Genomic DNA, 13,339 nt, shown 5'->3' with positions numbered 1-13,339 from the left:
ATGCCTTTATATCAGGGGTCAATAAACTGTGGCCAACAGGTCAAATGTGTCCCTCTATCTACTTTTATAAAGATTTATTGGAACATAACCACACCCATTCATTTACTTATTATCTATTGTTGCTTTTGACCTATAGTGGTGAAGCTGAGGAATTGTGACAAAGATCATGTGGCCCGCAAAAGCCAGATATTTACTACCTGGCTTTTTACAGTAAAAGTTTGCCAATCCTTGCCCTAGATGGATTTGTTTTTTTTAAATTGAGAACTTTGGATAGTGCCAAAAATGCCTTTGTTTGTCACATCTGAGGTAGTTCATTCATAATACAGAACCGTGAATATATATTTTCGTAACTTAATTAGTTATAACATTTTTTATGTTAAGGATCTATTTTTCATGGAAAGGAAGGAGTGGCTTGTCAGTGTTCTCTTGGAATGAATTAAGTACATATATAAGAGAATAAACTATTATTAAGATTAAGAACGTGATGGGGAGAAAAAGGTGAAAAATTAACTAGTACAGAGAGAAAAAGAGATAAACTATCCTTCTCCATGAGTTCTAAACTTTCCTCTATACATGCAAAGGGCTTTATTACCTTGCCCTCACAATAATAAAAAGTAATCCTTTCCAAAGGTGTCAGATTAATAGTCATTTTTGTCTTGACTGCATTGGACACTGTTATTTCACCATCACACTTCATAATCCTCAGATGACTTATCAATAGATCTATCCAAATGAGACCCTCAAATCACACACTTTGAATTTAAGGATATTTATTATGCAATGCACCAATGTTAGAATTATAGCAAGCACAGTATCAGTGGTCAAAATCCATTTATTGGAAGGATTATGACATTCTTGTAATCATATTTGAGAGAACAATTTTTCTAAATTGGAAGTACAAAAGTTGGGCTTGTTCTATTAAAGAAAAAGAATTTTATCTGAACTAGCAGAGGCTACATCCAGGGCAACATCAGTGGTTAGAAGGTTATTATTATTAGAAGGTTAATAAAGGGCAGTTACATTTCATTGGAAGCTTGCTTCATTTGGGTAGGAGGAAGTTCCTCCTCATATGTTCATTAAATAGATTTTAGTTTTTCCTCTGAATTCTAGACCTCCTTAAGATCACCCAGAGCAGAGGTTCTGCATTCTAATTCAGAGGTTAATGGTCCATAAGGATGAGGCACAACCCCTAAAAATCATATGCATCACTGAGTATACATGCAGATCTCTGTGTATTTTTCTAAAGATAAGATGCCCTATTTATCAGATTCTTATAGAGGCAGAGATTCAAAGGAAGTTAAGAAAAATTGATCTAGATTAATCTAAAACTGCAGATAGTTACCTAATTTTTGTACTTCATATAGAACTTCAACATTAGTGTATGAAATTTTTACCTTTTTGCTATTTTGCTACCTCTTGAACAAACTGTCATTGTTTACTAGGAAAAAAATGACATTTAATACCAACTAATTCCTGAGCTAACAAGATAAGAAAAGTGGGTAGACAGCAGACAAAGGGAAATAGTATGAAAAGTACGAGCCTTACTAGGTGGTACTCAAATGCTCACATTAAGAGTTGAGAGGAAAAAAAGCAAATAGTAGAATTTTTAAAAAACTGTTTAATCACACATAAAAATACTAGTTATTATCAGTATTTATCATAAAAATATGTAAATATTCCTGGGCAATTTAATAAAACCTCTTGATAAAATAGGAATCAGAGTGTTTGAGAAAAAATTAAAAGAAGGGCCCATCATTAAGTTGGGAACATGGCTGATCTCCCATTGAACTCAGGTAATTATAAACTATGTTACAATAAAGATACTTTTGGATAATAATCAAATTATAAAAGCATTGTCACAAAACTATAAATCTCTACAAAATCAACCGAACACCTGCAAGTTTCCTGAAAGACTAATATCCTTAAAAATGTAATTTCTCTGACTTTTAGCCTTTATCTATTTCTGAAAACCTATTTCTATCTCAACTCCTAAAAACTAAATTTTCATTTATAGTGGCAACTATTTTTTTTTTGTATCTGACATAAGTGATTCATTGTTTTTAACTAGTAGGTAGATTCATTATCCTGATCAGTACTTTTGAAGAAGAGCCCTTGAACCCAATTCCTCAGTCAACATTTTCGGTTACCTTCACTTAAAATTTATGATAATGCCATTCTCTGTTTAACCCAAGTATTTTTCAGGAGTGAAATCAACACCTCCCTTTATTATGATAAGAATTTAAATCTCTAAACAAATTGTAATTTGGAAACAATGACGGGGAACAAGAAGATAAAGGGGGAATCTTCTGGAAACCATGAAGAAGGGCTGCCATTTATATATATTTATATTACCTATGTTTGCCAGACTGTGTAGTCTAAATGATGCCCATCAAACCATGAGAGAACCTTTCTCTTTCTTTTATCAGAAAATTAAAAATCCTAATATGGTTGTGTTACAGTAACTGTAAGCACGCTTTGATATTAAAAAAGAAAAAAATGCAGGTCACTGAGAATATATTAGAACAAGTGAGAAGTCTGAGAATATATCATTTCTTTCCATCTCCTTGGATACAATTTCTCTGAAGCTAAGCATTTTAGGTAGACGTATTTAATATACTGCTCAATAAAAAGTTCACTATGCTTCATCATTAAGAAAAGCCCCCAAAGTCTCAGAAAAACTGAACACCGTGAAAGAAGATAATTAAAACGGAAAAAGTCAGAGTTTTAGTCACTAATTCTAATAAAGCTATAGTATTTGAAGTTTCAGATTTCTCACACTATGAAGCTTTACTTTGGATAATTTGGATTAGTAAACAGTTAACTATATCAAACAGAAAGCCAAACATTTATATATTCACATAAATATTTATCCATGCACCTATGTATGTTTTGGCTAAAAAACATGAGCAAGGGCTTCCCTGGTGGCGCAGTAGTTGAGAGTCCGCCTGCCGATGCAGGGGACACGGGTTCATGCCCCGGTCCAGGAAGATACCACATGCTAGGCCTGTGAGCCGTGGCCGCTGAGCCTGTGCGTCTGGAGGCTGTGCTCCGCAACAGGAGAGGCCACAACAGTGGGAGGCCCGCGTACAGCAAAAAAAAAAAAAAAAAAATGAGCAAAAGACAATGCTTTGACATTGAAGTTAAATGAGGAAATGGGATTTATTCAACAATTATTTATTAATTATTTATTATGTGCCAAGTCCTGATAATCATGTCTTCTGTTGGAGCCTACCCCAAACTTATAGTGTATTTAAAGAATGACTCACATCTTCTATATGGTTTATCAGTTTCCATAAGTGAGTTAGATTTTCACTGCCTTACTTTGTAGGAGGGAAACAAAATTCAGTCACACTCTTCCCATATCTCTACATTTAACCAAGACAGGGGCAAGTCTTCTATTAAGATACAGTTTTTCTCCCAAATAATACTTAAGAATTCTTATACTTGAATCCTCTAAAGAACCATTCCTCTTCTAGCTACTGAAATCAACTAAGTTTCAAGTGATGTCACTGAGAAATAAATATAAATTAGTAAATATATAAAGTTTGAAATCATGTCAACCTAAAGTTTGACTGCTGCAGGAACAGTAAAACAGTATGATTCATAATGGTTTCCTTAATTTGCTAATAAAGTTTTTAAAGTGAGGTTAAAAAATAATCAGTGCCTACTAATAAGTAATACTATTCAAAAATTTAGTGATAACAAAAACTATGGTTTTTGTAAGAAACTTATTTTTATTTCATGTGTTACTATTTTTTAACACTCATACGATAGTTTTGTGTGTATGTGTGTCTGTGTGGGTCAGTAGAAGCAGTAGGCTGTGACATGGACTAATATAGACAGTTATGCCTGACCATGTAAATCATAATGTTTAGTTATGAAGAATATACCTTGCCATGTTGAAGGATACATCTAATGATCTCTCTTCTGTTTGTTTTTTGTCTCCCAGACAGTATAAAGAAAAGCACACAGAGCCAGTAGATAGGAGTTTCCAAGTGTAGTTTTGGCACTGCCACTAACTAGCATAGTGATCCTGATCAAATCCATTAGCCTCTCCAAGATTCCTTTTTTTTTTTTTTTTTTTTTTTGTAGTACACGGGCCTCTCACCATCGTGGCCTCTCCCATTGCGGAGCACAGCCTCCGGACGCGCAGGCTCAGCGGCCATGGCTCACGGGCCCAGCCGCTCCGCGGCATGTGGGATCTTCCCAGACCGGGACATGAGCCCGTGTCCCCTGCATCGGCAGGCAGACTCTCAACCACTGCGCCACCACGGAAGCCCCAAGATTCCATTTTATTGTCTGAAAAATGAAGAAGCTGGTAGAGACGATCTTTGAAGTTCCTTCCCTCCTTCAAATTCTATGATTATAAATGAGGTAGATTTTCTCAATTATACCATCCACATAGCAAAAATTCAGTTAAAAAGAAATAAAAATATAAAAATCCTCAAACCAATGGATACTTTAGTACCATATAGGAAACTTTCAATGATGGAGTGGCTTAAATACATAATAATTAATGACTTGAACATAATTAATGACTTGAACTAAAAATCAATCAATTAATCTAAACTAAGTGTGTAGAATTTAAAGGGAAATCATCAATATGACTTTCCCTGAGCCCTGAAATATTTGAAGCCTTTGAAGATGAAAACAAAGTCAAGATTTAGAGATAATACCCATAAGGTCTTTGAGCCAAATTGAATGGTCATGCAAAAAGCATTTACACCCTCTCCATGAAGTTTTTCCTTGAGTTATTCCTCTTTCTTTCAAATCTTCCATCCCTAAACTATCTGCTTTGTTACAACACTCCAGATCGCCATTTTCTCTTTTCTTTAAACTCTAATAGCAACTAAACCCTGTACTACTAACTTTGAAGCTAATCCGTGATTAGCTAATCCGTGATTAGCTTTATGTGATATTGGTAGGTTTTCAAAATCCTTCTTTGCCTCCCAGATAGACTAAACTCTTAGTAAACAGCAACTATATCTCTGACTTCCCTACTTATTCCTATCACAGGTTTCCATTTCCTTGTTACCTAATGCAGTCTAGTGGCCCCACTGCAGCATCAAAACATTGAATAATCAATGGTTACATTGAGAGAGAGAGAGGGGGGACTAAAAAGTAGAAATGACTCTCCTTTTACTCAGTTGTTCACTAGGTCTTCTAATGTATTCTGTATTCAACCTCTTTATTTTCTCACACCCTCACACCTTATCTTAGGCCTTTATCTTTTGATACCTGGGCTTTTTAAAGCTTCCTAATTATTTTCTGTCTCTACCTCTTCCTGCTAATCACATTAAAATGTAATCTAGCCTTTCAAGACCCAAATCAAATTTCCTATATTTTTTGTAGTCTTGCTAGACCACTCACTCCAAAATGGCTTGTCTTCCTTGGAACCAATTTTCCCTTTTTATCTTTCTTATTCAGAAATTAGCTGAATATGATATGATAACACTAGTATTTTCCCACATAGTATATTTTTAATCTTGAACATTTTTTACGTATCTCTGTAACAAGATGGTAAGCCTAGGAAGTTCCCTTAATATAGTATATATTTGTTGATTTGATGTATTAACTTGACAGGAATAAAATGAATATTTGACCTTGTACAGAATAAATAACATCTTTTTGGCATTCTGTGGTAGACAAATGAAGTCAATGGTTTATCTTCGAAGGTAACTGTGGTTTATCTGGAGAAATCTTTAGTCTGGGCTAGTAAAATAATGTTAGGTTTTGTGGATTAACATCATGAGAAGACAAAGTCTATGTTTGTTGAGAAAGAAAATTTTGTAATTTTTTGTAACTGTAATTAAGAGCAAATCAGGGATTCATGGTGCATTATATTCTAGAGCTTTAACTGATAAGCACCAAGAAATGGCTTTCTCGACTTTAAATGGTTTGCAAAATATTATTTCTATACTTTGCTCCATGCACAGAAAATAATGAAAACTGGGTCTGCTATTCAGAAAATTCAATATTTATTCTAACACGTGAACTGTTGAGTTATGAGAATATTTCATACACTCCAGAAGAGCATAAAATCTACCTCTACTAATTAGTTTCTCTATGAAAGCCTTCCAGACAATTACAGGCTAATACCACTGGTCAATGCTTTAGGTAATTTTCATTAAAGGTATAGTGTTGCTACCAGATGAATTGCTTCATATAAAAGCACTTACCATAAAATCCTACAATGGAAGGTTAAGTGCTATACTTAATTACTAATTTCAATCCCTATTACCTATATTTTGCAGTGCAGGCACTTAAAAAGGAACCAAATATAGTCTCTTGGTTTCCACTTTCCTGATGACAGGATTTAGTGGTAAAAGCATTAGTCCATCTGTTTTTGAATAATAACAACAACAAAAAAAAAACTTTTAAAATAAAAATAGTCATACCACAAACCAATATAAAAGAGATATGCTAGACATTTCTATTGAGCTCATACATAAGATCATTTTGTTCTAAAAACTTTAATCTAGATGACGCATACTTGTAAATTTGTATTCAGTCTTCACGGCATTGTAGCAGATGAAGCTGAGAGAAAAAGGTATTTGAAATTTTCATGGCTTATTTCCTACCTCAACAACATGCTGAAATGCACACAGAGCAGATGATTAATAAAATGCTTGATGACAACCATGGTGACTCCCCTGAGTTCTTTACACATTGATCGTTAACTTTTTATATGTATAGATCGAAATTCCTCACAGCTGTTCTAATTTTCTCAAGGGCAGATTCTGTGTTTTACCCTTGCTTGTATCCTTCAGAATAACTGCAACTTTGCTCACTTTTGATTTAGTAATAACATTGAAAATACGTTTTGCTGAAAGGACACTTAGAATCTTTGACTAAATATAAAAGGTGGCATCTAAATTGAGTATTGCTGAAGAGTCGTTCCTTAATTATCACGATTTTGCCAGCTTCTGACTTTTAAATATATTTTATATTGTTTCGTATACTGAGCATCCATTTAATTGGTACATAAGACATCATATGTGTTAAACAACTATTAGTCTAGAAAAACATATAGAAATATTTGTTGACTTAGTTAATTAACACTGCTCCAATCTCAGCTACTGACATTCAAATTGGACATTAGCATACCACAAAAAGACAGGGATCATGTCTTTTTTGGAGTATGCCTAGAATATAGTATCTGGTATGTGCACAGTTCAAGGGTTGTTAGTCAGATAAAATATATTAAAATAGTGAGGTATAGATATTTTTAAAAACATAAAATATTTATCCAAGCACATTAGTGCATTAGAAAACGAGGTTCTGATTATCTATGCTTGGGAAATGCATACTATATTTCTGTTCTAGAGATTCATTATGGTATTAATATAACAAAATACAAGCATAGATATTTTTAACTTAGTTAACCCAGAATTTCCCAAACTAACTTGAGAGTGGGACTTCCTCTCTCCTCTCATAAGTCACCATTAACATTCTCTAGAATAGGGCACTTAAAGATACTAGTTTGGAAGTGTAAGAGTGAAAAGTTACTAACCTAAGATAATTTTAAAGAATTAACTGGTGAAACAAAGCTAGGCTTCAAGAGGCAACTGCCACACTGTAATAGTAACAGGATTTATCATTTTACATGGTCAGGTTCACTGTTCACGGATGACAACACCCCAGGAGCAGAGTCTAGATCTCATCCTACTTTATATCTTCAGTGGTGTCCAGTGCAATGACTTCCTCTCAGTAAACAGGTATTGATTAATTTGGATTTTAGGAAATTCACCAGTTTACGTTTCTGTTGTTTCACTAAGGCTGCATTTATCATAAAAATTACATTTCTATTAGGATTCAGTACATGCAATAAGGGATTGGCAGGGGCTATGTAGCACTGCATACATATTTAAGTTACTTTCTTTCCAGATCTTCCATTCCTTAGTCTTTTTAAAGTTGGTAACAGAAGGTGTGCATTCTTGTAATTGTAGTTTAAAACCGGGATAATTCCAAGGACATCAATTCAGCAAATATTTATTGAGTGTCTGCTATTTGCCAGTATTATAAAAGGCACTGGGCATATTATTAACGTGCTTGCTTCTGAATTTTGTCATAGAGCAGGGTATTTTTTTTATTACATTAAATTCAGCAAATACTTGTAAAGCACCAGATTTATAGAAGAGGTTTGAAATGTGGCTTGAAGATGTAGATGCTGTGAATTATAAAAGGTCCAAAAGGGTATCACAGACATTTCATTCCATAATTGTGCATAAGTAGTACTAAAAAAATTGATCTTTATTTAGTAAGTTAGTTACTTCCTCGAAATATTTCTTTCAAGAAACAAATACTGTAATAGAGAAATTTATATATAAATTTTGGTAATCATTTTTATTGTGCAAGATAAAAATTTCTTTTTATAATCTTTCTTTATACTAATCTTTCTTTATCTTTCTATACACAGATAAATGAGACTGATGTTTTTAGTAACCTCTTTTGTACTAAAATATGGAAAGGATAATAATTTCAGTAAAATACCTTTGGACTTTTAATTTGGATTTTACTTTAAAAAAGGATTTTAAAAATTGAGAATATATGCAATCACAAGTAACACTGGTTTAAGTTTCTAATCTCCTGCCTCTGTTTCAGTAACAGTACTGACAAAACTTATTAATGATGAACAGGATAATTTTTATTTTATCAATAATAGCTTGGCATACATTTTATAGACGTGAAATGACTAATACTACTAGTGTCACAGAATCTTTGCGAAACCCCATGGTTATATGATAGTGAAAACAAATTTCATTTACTTACATGTTCTTATAACTGCTGTTTTATGGTACTATATATAGTTCCTTTACTATTTCTCTGTTTGTCCCATGGTCCTCCTGCAGCTTTCATGAGTTTCAGCTATGTACCACCATCAAAGGAACTCTCCTCCTATTTTCTTTCAGAGAAAAATGGTATGATATTCCCTCTCTTAGGTTTAAATTTTAACTTTGTTACTTTTGACAAAGCCTTTCCTTTGTTCAAATGCAAGAATCCAGTTAACAAAGAGCTTTGACATGTTGTGCCTTTTATGTGTGCATTTTTCTGGTTTCACTGATGTCCCGAATTTTGCAAACGATAACGTGTGCCTTCGAGTTCTCCTATAAAATGCCATTTGTACACTGTATCAAGAACAGTTTAGGACAGCATTACATTCACTACTCTAAAATCTGATAAATACTTGACGGTTTCTCCGAAAACCCCAAATTGGGTGAAACGGACGAAAACAATGCTTCGTTTTCCAGTTTGTTTTTCATAAAATCTTCCCCCGATACACATTCACTGGCTTACCTGCAGGGTAGCGCTCAATCACTGGCCAGCTGTCCACCTGTAACGTGGCATTGCCACCACTCCTCGTGAAACGGACTACATGGTATTTCCCATCGTTAATGATTGCATTGGACTCTTCGATGGCGATGTCATCTGTCCCAACATTAAATTTAACTCCGATTTTTCCTTGATGCTGGAAGGGAGGAGGGGAGTAAAAAGAGTTATATGAAGTTGTGCTGATTCATCATCATTTAATAAGAATTACATACAGGGTATTGCTCAAAAACACGCTTCAGAACAACAGCTGCTTTCCTCCGATTTTACTTCTGAAAAGCTCCGGCAAGGTTCTTGACATCTGGATAAATAGGAAGCTTCTCTTTCATGGATAATTGATAGTCCAAAAGACACGCTTTCAAGAGAATTGAGCTGCCTTCTTCCCAGAGGCTGCCACAGACAAGGCACACAGCTGCCTGTGTTAAAGGATGTTCATGTTCTTTAACATAGCTCCTTTAATCCACTCCTTCCATTTCACAAGAAAAATGAGGCTTGAAATTCTCCCTTTTAATAACTGGTGAAATCAGAGCAATGAAGTTTATTTCTAAATACAAAGTGGACAAAAGCTCACAATATAGAAAATCACTCTACAGGGTATGGGCACACAGACAGGCATTTAATGAGTACAATCATTATTCACACAAAAAAATCATCATATGCTAAGAATCTGAAATTCACTGAATTTCTTTATTTTGCAGATGATGAAACTATGACACAGGAAGGTGCAATGAGTTGTTCAAGGTCATATAACTAAATAGAGGGGTGCCAGAGTTAGAATTCAGTTCCCTCATTCTTCATTTATACCTAAGCTAAGATGAAGTTAAGATATGGGTATCTAAAAGTAACTACCTCTCTGAATTATGCAAAGCAACATTCTAAGTGCAAAGCTTGTGGCTGTTAACTTTATAATTTCATAATACAAGGCAGCAAAGAGAAACATGTGCTTATGTCCTCTGGCTTTGAGAAGCCTTCTCTAACAGCAGGGCTGTCAACTCTACCATAAGTTCAGTTGGTTTTTAAAGCATGTGGATTTGCCCTTAATCAGTAGCACAGAATACTTGCACTGTGGGCCCTTGTCAGAGTACATAACCTCAAACTGTCTGCAGCTCACCTTTTATCAAACCTCAGTTGAGAGGAACGACATGGGGGAAAAGGGATATAAAGGACATACAGTCCATCCATTCGTGCAGAAATTTAAAATCAGAAACCAGAAGATTTGGACCACATCCTCTCGACCTCTTGCTGGATTCTCATCATTGAACTAAGCAGCAAGAGCATGGCATGAGTTTACACTGAGGGTTATTGTAAAAGAAAAAAATCTTGTATAACACTGCATTAATTGAAGGGAAGTATTTGAAGATGTTGTTTGGGACACTGATCTTGTCACTGTCCCCTTCTATATTTCTTCTTCCTGGTTCTTAGTGTCCATAAAAGATCTCTTTCTTATAACAGGTTAGTATGGTTTTTATTTTTTTGTGTTTTGATTTGTTTTGGGCTTGATGAACAATATGACTTGAAATCACATTTCCTTTCTGACTGGTTATTAGGAAACTCAGAGTCAAAATGAGTAGGGAAATTTTACAAGTTGCATAGACCCCTGCTATACTGTTTTTCCCTGGGCTTATTTTTATTTTCTACCGTATTTCTCAAGATCCTTATTTTTAAATATATGCCATTGTAAGGCATTTCGGTTTTTGGTAGATTGATCCAGATGACAACTAAACAACAGGATTCCAATAAACACTAACCTCTTATCCAAGGGCCTATGAAGACATTTTTAGACATCTTTTTAGCATAGGTCTTTGGTGCAAGCACTCATTATTTTTTCACTTTGGTAGAATTCCTATTTGCTCATTTTCAGTAAAATATTTAACATGGCATATTTATATTTTAACACATATGTGATATAACTCCACAGGAAATTTTTTAAGAATCTTATTTAAGAGGTTTATTATCTTTATTTGAACAACACTTCTATAGTGTTCTAAGCACTTTACAAATACTAACTCTGGTATTTCTCCTAACAGCCCCAGGAAAGAGGTACTATTTTATCTGCATTTGACATTTGAGGAAACTGAAGCACAGAGTGACTAAGTAACTTGGCTAAGGTCATGCAGCTAGAAAGAGAAAAGCTGTGATTCAAACCCAGCCAGTTGGGCTCCAGAGGTTGAGTTCCCACTCATGACACTAGGCTGAATGTTAGTAATATCGGGTCATCCTCTAGCCGCAGTTAGCAGATTTGGTAATTCTGGTTGTTCTTTGTTACCTGTTTTATCTTTCTGGTTAGCACCACGGAGGCTCTTATTATGCTTTGCAGACTGTATGTATCAATCAATGCGTGCTTAAAATAATTTTATAGAGGATAGTAAGCAACTGATATGTGGACATAATAGGATGCTAAAATGGACTCTTTTTGTCTCAGTTTCAGCTGCAATCCTGAGATACCAATAAGTAAAAAGCAAACAAACAAACAAACACAGATTTCTACTTCCATTTTACAAAATGAGGTACAAGACTGCCTAAGCCAGACTTGCAAAGAAGAGCACTGAAAACTGCTTTTGAGACCCTGAATTAATAACCTATTTGCAGCCCATTAAAGAGGCAAGAAAGACCAAGAAGCAAATGATAATTAGAAGAGGATTTTTGAATGTGATGTGATTTGCATGTACCGCCAAGGTAGAAGGTTACTTTTCCCTTATCTTAGGGGTGCACAGGAAAGGGACTTTCATGGAACATCTCAGAAAGTTTGATACTTGTCTCCTGGAACTTGGGGCAGTTGGGGTAACCAGCAACCCCAGCTGCCCTTGCCTGGGATTTGACACTTCCCTGACAAATCTTCAAGGGGAGAGACTGAGACTGGCTGATGCTCTGATGGCAGAGCAAGAAGTTATTACTGCACCAGGGCTCACCTGTACATTAGTTTGTTAGAAGGAATATGTGAGCATTATACATGGACCATGGGTTAGAGAGCCAGCACTGAATTATGTTGTATTCTATCCAAGAGGTCCCCTGGGGAGAGAGGTGGTGAGTAGTTAAGACAACTCAAGAGAAAGAACCTGGAGTTGCAGTGATGGGTGCCCAGGGACTGAGGCGGAAATCCTAAATGATCATCTGAAGGATGTGGTTAAGAGAACTAAAGAAAGCCCACCAAAATGCCCCCCAAGAGTGCCCCTCAGTGTCAATCTTAAGCATGGGCTAAGCACAGCTAGACAGTTACTATTGTATTAGCCAAGTAAGATCATTTCTGCCCCTTATCTCCTCTTCTCCTGCTTCATCCCTGGAGGAGTCAAGGAGAAGAAGAGTAAACATCGTGTAAACAAGAGGAGAAACAACCCTGCTCCCTCACCCAGGGCAAGTGGCAGCTCTAAGGCAGCCCAAGCAGGGGTAAAGGGGTAAGGGACTGGCTTTAACTGAAGTTGTATTTATTATTACAAAGGAGTAAGCTGAAATTACTTATGTCTAAACATGAACAGATGATTTTTTTTATTATCTAAAAATGACCAAGGTAGTGTTGAGACATTTCCTAGACTTTACTGGGGTCAGGAAGAAATATTTGACAGAACAGGTTTAAATTCCTGTTGCAACCTAGGAATCAGCTCTTTCGCCATAACAAGTACATGGAGATATTTGTTACTCTAGAGCTGATTGTTTCACTGTCTCTTCTATTACAGTCATGCATCTTATCCCAGGATAGATGGAAAGAAATTCTTCAAGTTTCCTACTTGTTCTGATAGGAAGGCTATAGTAGGCTATTTTCATCAGAGTTCTAATCAGTAAGGAGATTCAAGTTCTGTGAATAGATGCATTACAATGCTAAAGATACAAAATGCACCAAACTCTGAAAAAGAGTCTTTTACCTTATCTGGAAATGTTTCTGCAATATGAAATGTAAAATGCTTATTTTCTAGGGTAAAGAAATGCCCAGATTTCTCAGGGATTCATTTCTTGCAACACAGTAAAACAAACTATTAAGAAACAGTGAGAATTGCTGATACTTGGAAAGCTTCTG

The 13,339-nt window shown here is 35.3% G+C and overlaps 1 protein-coding gene across 1 annotated transcript in view; it reads right to left on the bottom strand.

The window, feature by feature from the left end:
• The window catches only part of NRXN1 (neurexin 1), a 689,266-nt gene that overhangs the window by 169,326 nt on the left and 506,601 nt on the right, over window positions 1-13,339 (bottom strand). Inside the window, exon 12 of the mRNA XM_073791370.1 lies at window positions 9,298-9,469. Within this exon, the coding sequence (XP_073647471.1) occupies window positions 9,298-9,469 (172 nt within the window). The remainder of the gene's footprint in view (window positions 1-9,297; window positions 9,470-13,339) is intronic.

The sequence above is a fragment of the Tursiops truncatus genome, chromosome 14, assembly GCF_011762595.2.
Source record: "Tursiops truncatus isolate mTurTru1 chromosome 14, mTurTru1.mat.Y, whole genome shotgun sequence".
Taxonomy (NCBI): Eukaryota; Metazoa; Chordata; class Mammalia; order Artiodactyla; family Delphinidae; genus Tursiops; species Tursiops truncatus.
The sequence above is the reverse complement of the archived record's forward strand: the minus strand, read 5'-3'. Positions and strand labels throughout refer to the sequence as shown.